Consider the following 17,437-nt stretch of genomic DNA (forward strand, 5'->3'; position numbering starts at 1 on the left):
CCCCAGTTTGCACCCCAAAATGTTTTGCATCCCTTCCCCACCCCCTCTGGATTGTTTTCCCACTGCTGTGGTACCATCACTCTGCACCGATGGTGCTTGCTGTGTAAAGCCTGGGCAGGATCCATCCATCCCTGAGGGGAGGATGATCTCGTGTCCCCAAACCAAGGATGTGTGTCCCCAAGCTTGCACCGAACCTAAGCTTTCCTTCTGTCTTCCCACCCCTCCCAAGTTGCACTGAATAAACATCTGTAGGATTTGGGCAAAGGACTGGGCTCAACTGATTTACACCAATGAGGAGCTGGACTTTTGATTTACACCCAGAGGAATTAGAGGTGTTTACATCCCATGTGGGGGGACACAGCAGCATCTCAGTGCCCTTAAATCTTCGCACGGATGGAAGGAGCAGCTCAGACCCGGCTGAGCAGGGGAAGAAGGGGGCTGGGTCGAGCTGCCTCCTCTCCCGAAAAGCTCTGCCTAATCAAAGGGAGAGCGGAGCACGGGGTTGGTTGTTTTTAATTTTCTAAAGCCCAGGGTGGCCCCCAGCCAAGGCCTCCTTGCGATGGAGGGGATAAAGTTCCCGGAGCCTCCGCTCGCTCCCCGCTGCTCTGAACTTTGCCTCGCAGCTCACATGGCTGCATCCGCGCCCGGCGCCCGCAAATAGATGCTTTAGACCCAGCTTTGCAAGGCCACGCTTCTCCTGAGACCTCCAGCAAGCCAAGCCTGTGGCTGGACAAGGTAACTTTTTATTTTTCCTATTCTTTCATCTTTTTTCCCCCCTCTTTTTGTCATCACTTCTTGCAAACTTGGCGTTGTGGGGGAAGTCAGGCTTAATAAACCTGCGGAGCTGATTGCTCCAGGTTGGAAATGCGAGCTTAAATCTGCAGCTTCAGGGAGGCAAAACCTGCTCTGAGGGTGCAGGAGCCACCCCAAAAAATCCCAGCTCTCTCCTGAAGCAGTGATTTCACCTCCCTCTTGCGGGGGGGGGGGGGGGGGAGTGGGGCATTCCTGGGTGATGCTTTTTCCACCCCCCAGCATCAGAGGAGCTGGGATGATGGGGTGCTCTGCCCTGACCACCCCTCAGGGCTGCTTTCTGACTTTATCAGCAGGTTTTGGTACAATCCTGCAAAATCCTGACTCTTCCCCTGGCTTGTGGGGCGAGGGGGCTTCATCTGCAGCAGGTGCTTTGAAATGAAGTGGGGGGAAGGAGCCTAAAGATAACTTTAAACACCCTCCTTGGCTTCAATGTTGAAGCTGCTTTTGCTTTTAAAATGCAAAAGGGGCTTTGCCTTTGCCTTGCTCTGGTGTGTTTATGATCTCGGTGGTGGATTTATTATCTACAAGGCTCCAGCTTTGCAGAGGAAAGGGTTTTGTGAAGGGCTGGGGGGGCTCCTGGCTCTCCCCGGGGTGGTGGATGTGGGGGTGCAGGTGGGATTTGGGGGAGAAGGGGGTTGATTTGGGTGAGAAGTGGAGATGAACACTGTCTGGGGGGTGTCTGGATGGGATGAAAAACTTTGTCTGGCCTTTTCCCGGCCCCCGGGTGGGGGTTTTCCCAGAGGGATGCGGAGCCGGGGGCACGGGGAGTTCACCAGCCACCGGGCTTCCCGCAGTGGCTCATCGCTGCCATGAGTCGGGCGTCCTCAGCCCCCTGGGGACAGTGACTTCCCGGAGGTCCCAGCATCTGGCCGGATGGGGCAGGGTGTGGGTGGGCTCCTCAGCACTTGTGTTTGGAGAATCTGAGGACAGCAGGAGATCTCCATGCAGGGAAAAAAGCCCTGCTTTTTCAGAAAGATGAGTAAAGGCTTCAAAGAGTTCCGGGCAAGGACGGACTGGGGCGGCTTTGGGGCTTAGAGGGCTCCAAATTCACCAGTGGAAGGAAGGGATGGGACCAACTGTCCCCTCGCCCTTCCCAGCAGAGGAGGAGTGGCTGCAAACCAACTTTTCTCATCTTGTTTTGGGGCTGGGATGCTGAATTTGGTGGACTTTGGGGGCTGAAGTTTTCAGGTTCTGACCTGAGACAGGGCTTTACCTCTCCCGAAGTCGCTAAATCCCCCCTTGGGAATGGGCATCCCAGGAGCTGGGTCACCAGCTCATCTTTGCTGATGCCCTCTGAAGCCACCCCAGTGTCACCTGGCTTTGCAGGGACAGCCCAGCAGCCACCAGTGCTGCTCCCGAATGGCAATTGAATTAGAGGAGATCTCACTTAAACAACTCTTCCCCCCCGCCACCGGCCCAAGGGCTCCCTGAACAATTGTGAAATGAGATCTTTATCATTTTTATTAAAAGCTGTACACAAGGCATCACCATTAGGCTGGATGGGAGGAGGGAAGGGGGGTAATTCCCTTATGGCTCCCCATCTTCTCTCCACGCCCCCCCCCAGTTTAATTCATAGTAGTGGGATGCAAAAGCTCCCCAGAGAGTGATGGATAGTGGGAAATGAAGAATATGCAGGAGCTTTATTGAACCCATCAATCTCGGGCGAGGCCGCTGCGATCAAAAGGCGCAGCCTGTTTCGGCAGAGGTTACGCAGAGGAGCAAAAAGATCAGGTTTCAGGGAAAAACGCCGGGCACGGGGGTTGGCTGCGAAGCCGGGGAGCTCCTGGCTTGGCCGTGGCCGGGGGAGCCAGCGCCCGCCAAGCAGGGTGGGGAGCGTGGCCTTGCCCTGGCTGGGGATGCTGATCCTGCTGGGGTTTTGGCACACCTGCCTCTGCTCCACCAGGACATGGAATAGGGGGTTAACCCTTCCCTGTGCCACAGTAAGGCTGGAAACCCTCATCTTGTGCTTCTCCATGGCTGAAATGCCCATCACCAGTGAGGTCCCTGCTCCAACACAGCACCAAGGCAATAGGAGATCCGTTGGGGTCCAGACTTGGGTGTCCCCACATCACAGCATCACTCATTACCTGGTGGTGTCCAGCAGATGGCTTGGAGGCTCTGAAGCATCTCCTGATTTATCCAGACACCTGTTTTTTTGTGGATGGTGATCAGGATGTTGTCACCTTGCTTGGTGGACCACAAGAAGGGACCTTCCCCTGGTGCAGGAGAACATCTGTCTCATGAAGACGAGCAAGCTGGGCTGGAGGATTTGAAGAACAGCTGGTGCTGGGTCAGTGTTGACCCACCTTGGTCCCACACCCAGGCAGAGATGTGCAGCGAAGCCCTGGGGTATGGGTGTCCGTGATACCCTGAGCAAGGATGTGCTGGAGCTTCTCATCTTGTTCTCATGCTGCCCGGTGTGGATTCAGGCTGTGACTTGCCTGCTGGGGCTCCCTGGGCTTTTCTCTCTTTTCCTTCCTGCTTTTCTGCAGCCGACATGTCCCCAGACAGCTGAAAATAGGGGCACTGGCAAGGTGGCATCTGCTGGCTTGTTGGGAGGTGGGTCATATGCGGCAACGCTGGTGGGCTGGTGGGATGGGAGATCTTGCTTCCTTCTGCTTGCCCTTCTTTGACTGACCCCACGGGGAGGTAAAAAGGGGCACGGGCAATCCCACGGTGGCTTTTGGAGCGCTGCCATGAGCTTTAGAGGCTCTTTCTACCTCTTTTTACGGAGTGCTACATTCCTGGGAGGTGAGGTCAGAACTGCTTCCCCGCACAGGCAAAACCAAGGGATGGCTGGAGAGTTGATGCCTTGGGGCTGGGACAAGTGCTGAGGGGTTGAGGATGGGGTCTGGGGTCTGTATGAGTGGGGCTGGTGGGGTCTGTCCTTCCTCTGCTGGTATGGAGCAGGGTGGTGGGGTCACTCTGCTGTGGGCCACGTGTTGGGGCAAAGGAAATGGGCTTTCTCACTGAGTTTTGGCCGTTTGGGAAGGGTAGTGAAGTTCCCAGCCCATGTCACAGGTTCTGGTCTAGAGGGAGTTCCCTGGAGGGGACCCAAAACCTGGCCGGGGATGTGCTATCCAGTGGAGCATCAATCAGGCCATGGGACAACGTGGCCGTGGTGGTGAATGTTTGGCCAGAGATGGGGCCACAGCCCCGATTTGGGGAATCTCTTTGAAGCTGTGTGCTAGTTCCATCCCGGACCCTGCTGAATGCCAGCTGTACAAACAGCAGCTGCTCAGTCATCCCCCTCCTGCCTGTCCCCTCAGAGCCACTGAGCAGAGCTGGGGGGTTTGGTGACATCCCTCAGCTGTGGGACAAGGTGTCCCCAGGTCCTGGGCTGATTTCTGGGGCTTGGAGGCTGTGCTGGGCATCTGGGGACATCTTTGGGCACTGCCTATCCATAGCGATGGCAGAGGAGGCAGGTTGCAGCTTGTGCAATGTAGCTCTGGGACAGGAGCGGAGGGTGTGGGGCTGCCTGGGCCAAAGTCATCAAAACATAATGAGAAGAAGGACAAATGAGAGCATGTTGGGTCTGGCACTGCGACAAATCCTTCTGCTTTTGGATGGCTGCAGAAGGAGAGGGGCTGAGGTTTCCCCTGGGGGAGGCTGGATGTTGGATGGCGGGGGGCTGGTGGCACTGAGGGATGTTGGAGACACAGGTCATGGGTGAGACCTCATCCCCGTTTCGCCAGCCAGCCCATGCTGCCAAGCCCAAAAACTTGACCCTTGCGCCGGTTTTCGAGTTGTGTGCGTTAAAGCTGTAAAACAACCCAAACAAAGGCTGCGAGGCTCTCAGCATCCCCCGGCGGGCAGGGAGCGGCTGGGGGACGATTAGGTGTGCCCAAAGAGCTCGCCTTGTGCTGGGGGGGGACATTCATCCCTTCTCCCTCCCTCCAAGTCCAGATAAAAGCCGGATCCTTGGAGGCACAGCTGGATTTTGAAAGCTCCCGGTCCCCTCCCCGGGCTGCAGGAGTGACTGAAAAAGATAAAGCCTCTTCGCTCGGCGCCTCCATCCCTGCTTTTCCAAGAACTCACCTCGGGAAATCCCGGCTGCTTTCTGCCTCTGGCTGCCTCTCACCGTCTCTCCTCAGCCCGTGGAGAGAGGAAGGAGACGACCATGGCCACCAACGGCTCCGCTGGGCTACAGGATGCTCTGCTGGACCAGGGCTTCGGTGGCACTGAGGACCTCGTTTCCGACTGGTACATCTACGAAACCATGGAGCCGGCAGTGCAGCAGGATGAGTAAGTGTCCAGCCTCCCTGGTGGGTGCCACATGTCCCTCTGTTGTCACCCTGGGTGGCTGCTGGCCTGTCCCCTTTTTGTAGAGCAATGTCCCCTGAGCAGCACAGCCAGGATTTATTCCTGGGTGAGTGGAAGGTGACAAAAAAGGCTTGTTTTGGCCTCCTAAAAATGCATAATTTCTTCAGGGTGTTTCTGGCAAGAACTAGGATAAATCCCACAGTGAGCATCTCCGCTAAATGTACTCTCTTTTGCTTAGCCTTCCCTGAAATTCAACATCAAGTTCATGGTGTTAAACTGCTGCCCTGACCCCTCTGAAGCCCCTAGAGCTTTTTCTGGCATGGCGAGGGCTGCTCTGACTCTGGGATTCTGGGTAGGAAGACATGGCAGGGCTGGGATGCTTGGCTGGGAAGGGAAACTGAGGCACAGAGCGACGTGACGGTTTATCCAAGGTGTCCCACAAGGCTGGAAACTGGGCGTCCCAAGGCCCATCTATCAGCATCTATTGTCCCTCTGTTGACTTAGTCCTCTGCGGGCGGGTTTTACGCCACTCAGTTGACTGATACCTAATCCTGAGTGCAAGCAGGAGGAGATCCCAGCGGTGACCAACCCAAAGGGTTTCTCTTCATTCTTCATCTCCTGCATTGTGAAACAGCTTTTGAAATCTCCTTGCCCAGCCCCAGTTTCCCCAGGTGAAGCCCCCCCTGCATGACCCAAACCTCTGCTGGAGACCTTCGGGTTATTTTCTGGGTGTCCTCCTTTGCAGCAAGCTGTGCTGGGTGAAGGGATGGGGGCAGCACCAGGGGGTTTGCCCATCCGATGGCTCTTGGATGCTCTGGATTTCAATCCTGAAGCCCTAGTGATACTAAGAAGGGCTTTTGGTATCTCTGTGCTCTCAATCTTGCGAGCAGGTGCCCTGGTTTTCCAGAGCGTGGGTATTTTGGGACAGCGGGAACTTCCTGGTCTATCCAAGGCCAGCCGTTGGCAGAGAAAAAAAAAACAAAGGGCAGAAATCAGAGCTTTGCTACTGTCAGCTGGTCCTATAAAGCCTTTTCTGTCAGCCTTGGACATATGATGCCACAGAAATCCTAATTTCACTCTTGCACCCTTCCCTACAGCCATGCTCTGCCCTTTCTCCCATCTCAGTGCTATGGGGTTTGGAGGGGCACGTGGGGTCGCCCCCTGTGACTTATGGGGCTTGGGGGTTTCCCCTCCTGCAAGTGATGCGGTTCAGCTCCCCAGCACAGGGTTTTACTGCCCGGTGTTGGGTGAAGGTGGCTGGGCATGATCCTGCCTGGCCTTGGGGAGAGGAGAAGGGCTGAGGACAAAGCAGAGATTAAGGGATGCAGAGGAGGCCAAAGAGCAAAGAAATAAAACAAAGCCTCCTCAACTGGACAGAACTGCTGCTTTGCAGGTTGCATCCCTCAAAAAGACAGAGCCAGAAGAGGTATGGGTGTAAAAGAGGTAAAAAGGAGGTTCATCCTTGCTCACTGATCCCCTGGCATGGTTGTACGTGCAGGGAGGGCGTCCAGCCTGGGGTCACTCCCCAGTACAAACTGGAACACAGGAGGTTCCACTCAAATATGAGAAGAAACTTGTTTGGGGTGAGGGTGGCAGAGCCTGGCCCAGGCTGCCCAGGGGATTGTGGAGTCTCCTTCTGTGCAGACATTCCAACCCGCCTGGACACCTTCCTGTGTAACCTCATCTGGGTGTTCCTGCTCCATGGGGGGATTGCACTGGATGAGCTTGCCAGGGCCCTTCCAACCCCTGACATTCTGTGATTCTGTGTTATCTCTGTGATCATAAAGTCACCTCATGAGGGTGTCTTCATTCCCAGTTAGTGATACCTTCGCTGGGTATCACACCAAAATCTATACTGCCACCCTGTACGTGTAGCCCAACATTTGTGCTTTGCCTTTTCGGGACTGAATCCAACCACATGCTATTTTCCCCCCTTTTTCTAGCATGTTTCCCAATGCAATCCCAGACTGCGACCCCACCATTTCTCCTCAGCTGTACCACATCTGCATGGCACCCATCTCTGTAAGTACCTGCCAGCTCCCAGGGGTGGGTTATCATATTCACTGTCTCCCAGCTTGGGTCATGTCTGTCTACCCCCAAATATCAGGTCTGGGCTCTTCAGCTTGAGCTGGAGCAAGGCTTGAGCTGGGATGCTCTAACAAGGGACTCACACGTCTCCACACTTTGTTTTGTGCCTGTAGCCAGTGGAAGACTTTGATTTATATTTATTTTTTCCTGGCATGGTCCCTCTGAGGCTGTAACTCATCAGAGCAGGTTGAAAAGCATCTGTTTCAACCGTGGCTGGATTTAGGGTGTTGGGTGGAGATGGTATCTCCCATCACACAGCAGCAGGTCCCAGCCCCCTCCCTGTGTATTTATTGCTCCCTCCATTGGGTTTCTGGCAGCTGGCTGTGCTCATGGGCTTGTCCTTGCTGGTGAAACGCAGGCATCTCCACCAGAGCTGCTGGAATGGCGTCCCAGGACTGCTCAGGTACCCTGTATCCCGGTCCCCAGGGGCCCTGTCACCCTGCAGCCAGGCAGGTGGAGGGATGCTGGGGCACAGCGTGGGATAAACCAGCTCTGGGGCAGCGGATGAGGGGAACAGGGTGATCTCTCAGCTCATCCCTTCCTTGCCTTGCAGCCCGGCCAACTTTCTGGAGGAGGAAGGCAACCGCGGGCTGGTGGCTGCGGTGTTCGGCATCTTGTTCTCCTCTCTGTGCGTGCTGGTCCTGGACAGGGACCCTCTGCCGCTCATCACCCAGTCCTCCCAAAGCACCCGGGGTAAGAGGAGCTCCCTCCTGGGCACCACAGTCCTCCCCACCCAGGATTTGTGCAGCATCCCCTGAGGAGCCTGTTCATTCTGGTCCTTACTGAGGGCGTCGCCTTCTCTTCCCTGTTTTTTCTCTCCCTTCTCTCTTCCCAATATCCCATCTAGAGTACTGGAAGATCCTGGCTTTACTCTACTACCCTGCCTTCTACTACCCTCTAGTTGCCTGTGCCACTGTCCGACACAGGCTCAGCTACCTCCTTGGCTGCCTGCTGTCCTGGTGCCACTGCCTGGTCCACATCTGGCAGAAGGTGGATTGTCCCCAGTCGCCAAAGGTACATGTGTCCCACGGGCTGGGGAAGGAGTGGGGAGGCTGGTGTGGCCCAGGGTTGGAGGTGGCTTCCTCACCACCTCCTTGAAATGACATTAAAGTGTCACCTGTCCAGGCTGGGGTGCTCTCACATGTGATATCTCCTCCCCAGATATACAGGTACTACTCCACGCTCTCTTACATCCCCATCATCCTCTGCCTTGTGCTGTTAAGCCTTTGGTATCCAGCCCTGCTCATCAGGAGCTTCACCGCCCAGGAGGATACCTTGGAGAAGGAGGTAATGAAGATCTGTGGGGTGGTAGCATGGGAGAATCCCCCCCGATGGACCTGCATGGTTTTGGGAGCTCTCCTGGGTGAACTGTGGTGCTCCCAGGACACGTGTTCCCCACCCGGCACCGGGAGCTGCCTCTGCCGGCACAGGTCACAGCTCTGTTTATCTTGCTGGATTTGAAGAGGGAGTGAAAAAAAATCCATCTTTGAAGTAAACTTCTTAGTACAAGAGGCTTAAGGCATCAATGCATCCCATTCAGGCTGGGACTGGGGTCGCCTTGTTTTCCCGGCAGGCTGGATAATCCCCGGTCCTTTGGGAAATGCCAGGCTTTGGTGGGAAGAGAGGAGGAAAAACCTACTTCAAAAACAAAAACCGTCAGCCCCAGCGTGGACTGAAGTGACCCCTGGGTGCTTGCTGATGGGAAGGAGGGTTTTTGAGCTGTCCTACCGGTGTGCCTGGTTTTGGGGCTGCTTTGTTAGTGGGAACAAGGCAGATTTATTTCTACCTTTGCTGCACTGGAGGATTTGCTGCCAGCATTGCTGCAGCATGTTCATTAGCCAAACGAGGGCTGGGAGCACGTCACCTGCATCCCATACAGAGAGTGCTGAGGGGCATTGTGCTGGTGATGGGTGGGTGGCCTTGGGTGACAGATCAAGGAGGTGGCTGCCGGCTGGGATGCAGATGCTCACGAGTCACCTCTCCCTGTCCCACACTGTGCTCAAATTGGGCTGTTTTCCTTCAGGTTCCGGGGAGAGGTTATTACAAGAAGTACCTAAAGGCTGTGCTGTCCAAACGCCCGCAGAAGGGGAGGTAAGGATTGCACTTTCCTACGTGTCGCCTAGGAATGGGGACAGCATCCCTGGGTTGGCGGCACCTTCACAGCACAACGAGGGGCAGAGAGGGTCCCTGCTTTCCAGGGACACCCTTTTTCACCCTCTCCTTCCTCCTCCAGCTCCACAAAGCTAGACGAGAGCCTCCTCTCAAGGGTCCAGGCGTATTTACGCTCCTATATCTACACTCCGGAGGAAGGTAGGCTGGGGGCTGTGCTGCAGCTCGGCAAACAGGCTGTCTGCCCCATCCCCGGAGAGAGCAAATGCTTTTCTTGGCTCCATCCCCGAAGCATCTGCGCTGCAGCAGCTGCCGCTCGCCGCACGTGCGACACCTCGGCTTCGCGCAAACTGTTGCGGTTTGGGGTGGGGAGCTGGACCCCCCCCCACGGGAGCACGGGTGGGCCGAGGTGGTGCTAATATTGCAGCCTCGATGCTTGATAAGGGAATAAAATCCACAATAAGTTGATAAAATCCCTAACAGCCAGGAATGGGGAGCTGCTCCTCACCCTCTCTTCCTGTGCAAGAAGCAGGGGCTGTCCCGGGGGTGACACCCCAAGGGACACACGGCTGCGGGGACTCGGTGCTGTGGGCACATGAGGTTTCATGGGCTTTTGGGAAAGGAGGATCAACAGAAAGGAAATAATCCAGCTCAAGTATTGAGTAACTGCTCCTTGCAGGGTTTCCCTGGGGAAATCCCAATTAACATTTGACTGTCCTGTTCCATTGTCTCTTTGCTTTGGCTGCTGGGTTGGGTGGACTGGCAACCTCCTCTCCTCTTCCCCCACCATCCTGCATCCTGAATCCCCTCCAATTCTGCGTTCCAGGTTTCCGGATCCCGCTGAAGCTCGTCCTGTCCATCACGACGGCCGTGATCGCCGTCTACCAGGTGATGCTGAGGGTTAAACCCCAAGCAGACCCCCCTCCACACCTTCTTGGCTGCGTCCTCTCAAGGCAGAGGAGCTGCGAGGTCATTGTCACACCATAATTTTGGCTACGGGGATGGTATTAACGTGCCTCAAGGTATTACCACCCCTCAGCTGAGCTGCAGGAACCGGCCATGTGCTTCCAGGGCTCAGCCAGACTTAAGTCTTTAAGCCAAGGAGGTGGCTCAGTGATGGGACTCCGTGACCAGGGGCTCACATGGCACATCTCCCTCTCAGGTCGCCCTGCTGCTCCTGGTCGCCGTCGTCCCCACCATCCAGATTGTGAGGGCAGGAATGACAAAGGACATTGTGGTCTTGTTGGTGCAGTTTGGTCTGGTGCCCTCGGAGAACCCAGCTGTCCCAGGGGACATGGAGAAGGAGCTCAATACTGTCAAGTACTACCTGTGGTCACTGGAAGGTGGGTTCCCAGCCAGGTCCTGTACCTATAGAGGATTTTTGGAGGGGTTTGGAACTTATCGAAGAGATTTTTAACCCAGAGGCTGGTCCAGGAAACTGGTTGGTGATGGGGCAGCTTCCAAGGGGACTGAAAAACCAGCCGCTGAAGCCACAGCCATGCAGACATGAAAGGCGTGAGCCTGGGGCCGTGCCAGGCGTCTCCTGGCAGCCACCGCGTGCCAGGAGCACCGCGCCGCAGATGCTGCCCTTCGGCTGCAGCCTTTGATATGTGCTGGAATCGAGCAGATGGCCCCCGACCCGCCTGGATAATTAAAAAGCCCTGGATACAGGGGTGTGTGGGGATGGCAGGGGTGTCTTCTCCCTCCACGGCACTACCTTGGGGTGCCACCAGCCAAGGGGGGGGTCCTTTTTACGGCTTTTCTAGTCACCAACCCCCTCTCATCCTCTCTTTTCCCTCTTGCTTCCCCCACCAGCATCCCGTTTTCTGCAACCACTTTCCCAGGCTCTCTCCACCGCACTGCCTGCTTACCATGGCTCACACCATGATTTTTCCAGTGCTGAGCTAGCCTCGCTCCTTGTATTTCCCCCACTGCTTCTCTTTCCCTGTCTCACAACTCACACCCACCTGGGCGATGTATCGCAAAGGGGGTAGGGAGGGAAACTGAGGCACGGTGCCCTGCTGGGAGTACATCCACACAACTTCAATGTCCCTGAGCTAGGTTTTACAATAAAAACCCATATCTGGGGCTGTCTGCAGCCCTCAGCCGGCTGTCTCCCCCCTACTTTTCTGCAGTCTGCTACATCAGCTCGCTGGTGCTGTGCTGCCTGCTGACCTGCGCCATGCTGCTGCGGACGCTGGCCATGCACAGGTATGGGCTGCTAACTGCTCCCCTGCCCTTGACCTTGGCACCCACATGGGATGCAGCCGTACTTGCTCTTCTTCCCCAGGACCAACCTGAAGGCGCTTTACCAAGGGGCCGTGCTGGATGTTTTCTACAAAGCCCACATCCTCCGCCCATCCCGACGAGCCATCGTCTGCTGGATGAGCTTCGCCAGCTTTCAGACGGCTTTTGCCTGCCTGGGTAAAGGGTGCTGGGGGGTGGACCCCCAGATTTAAGCTTATCTTCCCCCTTTCTTGCCCTGTTTCGCAAAGGAGCGGCTGCGAGGCTTTTCTTCTTCTTCTTCCCAAACAAAATCTGTGCTTTGGTGGGGAAGACCACATGATAGGGAAGAAAAATGGGGGGAGGAAGGGGGAACAACAACTCATTTTGGCTCAAGGCCAAATATATGGATTTGAGAAGCTACTTTCAGATGGATTGTGGAGGTAGGAGCTGGGGAGCCCCCCAGGAGCTCCCTGCACCCCTTTGCAGGTTTTCTTGGCCATCCAGTGCTTGGCACATCCCCAGCAGCACCGGCTGCATCTCACTGTGCTGCTGTCAACCTACCTCCTGTTTAAAAAAAGTCTTGGTTTTCAAGTCGTTAAAGCAAAGCAAGGGAGGTGAAGCACCGGTTGCCAGAGCCACTGCTGATCTCAGTGGGATTTATGATGAGCAATCAGAGCTCAGGCTGATTTTTATGATGAGGCATCATAGTTGCTGCCCCGAGTGATGGCTCTTCGTGGCAGGGATGATGTGGGGAACGATAAGAAAGGCTGAACTTGCAATTAAATCCCACGTGGAGCATTGTGTTTGGGCTGGGGGAGGCAGGAAAGGATCTCACAAGCTTTTTATGGGATTGAAATGAAAGACGTGGTCAGTAATGAGCACAGGTTTGGGGAGTAAGAACAAAACTGCTTCTCCAATCTTCCCCACCATGGTTTCTCTCCTCATGTCTCTCCCTCCCAGGTCTCCTCATCCAACAAGTGATTTTCTTCATCTGCTCGGTGGGGTTCACCTTCCTCATTGTCATCCCGCTTCAGTCTGGCACGAACACGCACCTCTTTAAAATCATCCGTAACATGTGGTGAGTGCATGGGGATGGGAGACACAAGGGGGTGCCATGGCCGTGGTGTGTTTTGGGGCACTCCTGTGTCTAGGGGATGCTCTGCCTTGGGCTCTTTCAACTTTTCTGCTGCCTGGGATGGTGTCTCATGCTTGGGACCCTCCTGGTGTCCAACCTGCCTCTTCCCTCCCACCCAGGCCCTTCTGGTTGACCTTGGTGCTTGCTGTCATCGTGCAGAATTTGGCAGCTCATTACCAGTTCCTGGAGCAGCATCCCCTCCGAAAGGAGCTCACCAACAGGTATGGGGACGCGGGGGGCAGAGCTGCTCCTCCTGAGGCCCAGGACCCTGGGATTGTGGTGGATTTGCACATGTCCCTGATGTCATGGTGTCCTCTGTGCCACAAGCTTAGGGGGAAAGTCTGTGAGTTTGAGGGGTTTAGGTGGCTCTGTGCTTCTGGAGAGTTGTCTTTGGATGATTTAGAGGTCCACAGTCCATTTGCAGCCTTGGTTTGGGCAGGGTGAAGCTGGTGAGGTCTGTGCCCAGCTCCACCACCCCCATTTCAAGCCTCAGAGGAAGCCCAGAGCCCTCAGGATCGTCTGGACCCATTCAGATGCTGCCAGCTGATGGAGTCCCTTGCTCACGCACAGTGTCACTGCCTGAGTCACCTCCTCAGCCTGCAGACCAGGGTGGCAGATGGGTCTAAATGTCCTTCTCCATCCAGCCAGGGCACTTCCAGCATCTCCATCACTTGCCCCACAAAGCCGGGAGGCTGCTGGAGGCTCTCCTGGGTCCGGGGGAGCTGCACCACCATGTGTCCTCCACTCCAAACCCTCACACTCACACGGTGGCAGGTTTCTAAATCTTCAAGGAGAAACGGAGACCCTATGTGTGCTGGAGGCCAAGCTTTGGAGTCCTGGTGGTGCACCAAGTGTCTCTCTGAGTGCCTGCATGGGTGTTTGCTCATCTCCACATGGGATGGAGACACCTCAAGCAGGGACCATGTCTGCTGAGGAGTGAGGGAAGGGCGGGAGGATTATTTTGGCAGGATTTTCTGGCAGGGAAGGGCTGTTCTTCCCATCCCATGGCGTTTGTGTTCCTTACACTTTCTTCTCCACCCACAGGCGAGCTCTCTACATCGTCACTTACCTACTCTTCCCCATCAACGTCCTGGTGGGTGTCCTGGCTGGGGTGTGGAGGATGGTCATCTCTGGCCTTTATAACGCCATCCACTTCTGCCAGCTGGACATCAGCCTGCTGAACCGCAACGTGGAGACCTTTGACCCAGGTAGGTTCTTCTGCAGCACCTCTGCGAGCATGGAGCTCCCAGGGGACGTGGCCGGGGACACCTGGAGGTGCCAGGACCAAGAGTGGCTTCATGTCCTCGTGCTCTATGCTCAGAAAGGGGCAGGTGGAACAACAGGAGCGAGTGGTTTCTCCTGCCACCTGCTTGCTCCTGCTTTTCCACCCGTCCCCAAGGGTGGGTGATGCCCTACTGAGGTCCCCTGGGCTTCACTGGTGGCCAGACCCCCAACCCATGGGCAGTGGCCCTTCATCAATTCTGTACTAAAGACAGCAGGGAGATGAGCTCAGCCCTTCCTCTGCTTTTCCTGCTGGGATTTCAGGACTGGAGCACATCCACAACCCTCCCCTTTGCTCCAGGGCAGGAGGGAGGGGGGAACTGTGAGGTCTGCCCCCCTTACATGTGTTTACTGTTGGGCTGTGTCCCTCCAGGCTACCACACGTACTGCCACTATCTGAAAATCGAGGTCAGCCAGTCCCACCCGGTGATGAAAGCTTTCTGCTTGCTGCTCCTCCAGCCAGCCGGGCCCGAGGGAACACGGGGGCTTCGGGCTGGTGGCGTGGAAGAAGGTGAGACCTTCCCATGGCCAACCATAGCGGGGGGAAGGCCCATCGCCAGGGGGTGGCGTGGGGGTGTCCTCAGTGGCTTTGCTGCTCCTCTAGAGATGCTGGTGGTGCCTTGGGGTGAAGGGACCATTTTGTGGTTCTGATGTCCTCTCCACCTGGATGTCACCTCCTCTGTTTGGTGTGTGACCATCTCTCCATCCCAGGAGCTGCTCCTGTTCCTCTGCCCGTGCCAGATACCATCTGTTTTCACCCCAGGGTGTGGAAGGCATCTGGGCAGCTGGGGCTGAAAGCATCATGTGTGTCCCCCCATCTCCTTTCAGGCATCCAGCTGATGCAGCCCAAGAAGGCGCCACCCAGCAGAGCCAGGTTTAAGCAGAGCCGAGCCCGCTGGTGGCTCGCTTACACCCTGCTCAACAACCCCTCGCTGACGGCTTGCCGGAAAACCGCCCTCTCCGACCCCACGGCCAACGGCACCCAGCTCAGCCCCCCCAAACCCTGACCTCCGGAGAGACCCCCACCTCTCTCTGCCTCCCACACATACTCCTGCCCCATCCTCGTCTCCTGTTGACTCTCCTCCTGTGCCGGCAGGAGTTTTGGGCACCTCTCACCCCTCTCCAACCACTGGTCCCTCTCTGGCAGTGCTGGGGGCTGGTTTTTAGCTCTAGGTCCGTGCTGAGCCACCACCAAGGTCCAGAGGTGAAGATAAACGGATCACCTCTAAGCCTGGCCTGGACAGAGAGGGGTTGGTGAGCCAAGATAAACCCTTGGGGCAGCTCAGCAACATCTTAGGTGTCACTCCTGTAGTGAGCTCACAAGTTCTTGACAGTCGCCTTCCCAGCCCGTGGCAAGGCAGGCACGAGTCCCCAGCACCAGGGCAGCAAGGAAAGAGGGAGAGGGGGGATGTTTGCATGTGTGGAGGGATCCTTGACCAGGCTGGGCATGAGGAACCACCTGCCGAGAAGATCCCCACTGCCACCCCCATCCCCAGCTTCTCCCTTTTGGCTCTGATCCTGGCTGTCTGGCACCATACCTAACCCCAGGACTTATTTTTTGTCCCAAATTTTGTGAGAAAATCCCACAGCTCTGGGCCATGAGGTTGCAGAGCCCTTTGTTTTCTTCTCCCCATAATTCTCGTCCCCTTAGTGGCTCTTTCTGCCACCCCCTGTTTTATTTAAAGCCAGCGACTCCCCAGGGCTGGTGACCCTCTGAGCGAGCTGAGCTTGAATCCGTAGAAAGCAGTTTTACACCTCACTCGGATGTGCCGAGTCGGGGAAGGTTAATAAATCACATACCTCATTCCTACGCTCAGGGTCTCTTGGCCGTTCCTGAATAAGCCAGACCTCGCAGAAGGGACATGAGGACTATGATAGCCTATATATATGTATATTACATATTTTGGTGATGGTTGGGACTGACTTTGCTCCAGCCACATGGAGCAGAGGCTTTGCAGTACATCTGCTTGACCTGGATGCAATGGGACCAAAATTGTGATGCCTTCTCCTCACCTTAGAGAAATTTGAATACAAAGCTGACTGACTTGCTTTCCCATCAAAACTTCTGCTCCCTAAATTACAGGATGGGAACAGAAACAGGACGTTTTGTGGTTAAAACACCAAAGGTAGGTGTCCAGGCTGTTACTGGATCACCTCTTCACATGATGCATGCCTTGAAAATCCTGCCTTTGCTGTGGTTTGGGGGTGAGTGAGGCTGAGCTCTGTGCTTTGGGGTTTGTCTAGAGTGTCCTGGCATCTTCCTACAACACTGAAGCTCCCTGGGTGGGAGCCTGACCCCCTCCCCGCCCACCCCAGCAAAAGAGGGGGGGGTCTCTGCCTTCATCTGCTGCCCAAACCACCACCCGCTGCGCTTGGATGCTCGAGGCCTTGTCGCATCCGCTGCCCTGACCGGTTCTAATCGTCTTGGATTAGCATCTGGCACTTGGTACAATGTCACCAGGCTGGGTGACAGAAGCGGTGGTTTTTCTTTTTACGACAGCAGGAGCCCAAGGTGCAATTCCAGCTGTTTTTTCCCGTGTTTGCGTGCTGGGGTTTGCGTGTCTGAGCGCAGGATAGACGCGGTGCTGGGTGTCCTGTGTGTGCCGAGTGAAGGGTTGTCCTAAGGCCAAGGCTGAGCTTTCCTTTGCAGCCCATCCCATCTCCAGCCTCCCAGGCACTGGGGCTTTGAAGGCAGCCTCATAATCCCTAAAATCTTGCGCAGCTCCGGGCCACGGGTGGAGCTGGATTTCAGCATCTGTTTACACAGAGGCTTCCTGGAGATGTCTTGGCTGGGGCTGAGATGAGATGACAGCCCCAGGAGGAAGACAGGGGGTGGCTTCATCCATTTGCTTGTTTTCTTTTTATTTGACATAAGCAGGGTGCCCTGGGGGTGAACTGAGCTGTTCTTCTTCATGGTGGCTTCTCATGTTCTCTCTAAACCCTCTACCATGGGATAGCTCTGCCATGCGCATCCCCAGTCCCCTCCACCCAGCCTTGCAGTGATGGTTCAAGGACCTGATCCAGCTGAAAACAGCCCTTAACAAAACCAAAAAAGCCCACGTAGGGAATGGGAATTGAGGTCTGGGTCTTGCTGTGAGGGACAGAGAAGAGTTGATGGGGGTTGCGGCATCCTGGGCTTGGTGGCTGTGGTGAGTGGGGATGGTGATGCCAAGCGTGGGATCACCTGCAGCATCCAGCCCAGGAGCTGTGCAGCTGTCCTGCTTGTTATGGCTGAGAGGTGCTTAATATCGCTTGTAATTTGCCATACAAGCCATGAGTAAACTAGGCAAATGCACAGGAATTCACCTTTCTGGAGACAAAACAGCCAGGCAGCAGCAAAGCTGGGGGAGCAGTGGCTCTGCAAGGCAGGCAGAGACTGTCAGGCATGGTTTATGCTACTGGGACACTAAATCTTATTTTTTTAATTCTTATCCTAGACTCCAAACCTTGTTCCCAGCCGAAGTTGCAGGAATAAGCTCCTGTACCCTGCTATTCCCAGGCAGGCAAGGAGGAGAGGATGTT

General features: G+C 55.6%; 1 protein-coding gene across 3 annotated transcripts; it reads left to right on the top strand.

Annotated features, from left to right (window-relative positions):
- Positions 1-289: 289 nt before the first annotated feature.
- STRA6 (signaling receptor and transporter of retinol STRA6) lies at positions 290-15,725 on the top strand. 3 transcript variants are annotated; one of them, XM_065077077.1, is made up of 18 exons: positions 290-735; positions 4,715-5,058; positions 7,020-7,098; positions 7,482-7,567; positions 7,718-7,857; positions 8,012-8,178; positions 8,326-8,451; positions 9,188-9,255; positions 9,398-9,474; positions 10,100-10,161; positions 10,436-10,616; positions 11,409-11,484; positions 11,564-11,697; positions 12,460-12,577; positions 12,754-12,855; positions 13,679-13,842; positions 14,289-14,426; positions 14,744-15,725. In XM_065077077.1, the coding sequence occupies exons 2-18, from the start codon at positions 4,934-4,936 to the stop codon at positions 14,920-14,922; spliced, it is 2,022 nt and encodes a 673-aa protein (XP_064933149.1). In that variant the 5' UTR covers positions 290-735; positions 4,715-4,933; the 3' UTR covers positions 14,923-15,725. The 3 variants fall into 3 exon arrangements, with proteins under 3 accessions (XP_064933149.1, XP_064933151.1, XP_064933150.1); XM_065077079.1 differs by having other exon boundaries at positions 356-735; positions 4,908-5,058; XM_065077078.1 differs by having other exon boundaries at positions 377-735; positions 4,720-5,058.
- The last annotated feature ends 1,712 nt before the right edge of the window (positions 15,726-17,437 follow it).

This window comes from Columba livia, chromosome 11 (assembly GCF_036013475.1).
Source record: "Columba livia isolate bColLiv1 breed racing homer chromosome 11, bColLiv1.pat.W.v2, whole genome shotgun sequence".
In the NCBI taxonomy this organism is placed as follows: domain Eukaryota; kingdom Metazoa; phylum Chordata; class Aves; order Columbiformes; family Columbidae; genus Columba; species Columba livia.

Excerpts from the sequence above, each read along its gene's own strand:
- STRA6 (XM_065077077.1), top strand. The coding sequence starts at position 4,934 with ATGGCCACCAACGGCTCCGCTGGGCTACAGGATGCTCTGCTGGACCAG. Across the intron at positions 8,179-8,325 it reads ATTGTCCCCAGTCGCCAAAG|ATATACAGGTACTACTCCAC; the intron begins GTACATGTGTCC and ends TCTCCTCCCCAG. Across the intron at positions 11,698-12,459 it reads GACGGCTTTTGCCTGCCTGG|GTCTCCTCATCCAACAAGTG; the intron begins GTAAAGGGTGCT and ends TCTCCCTCCCAG.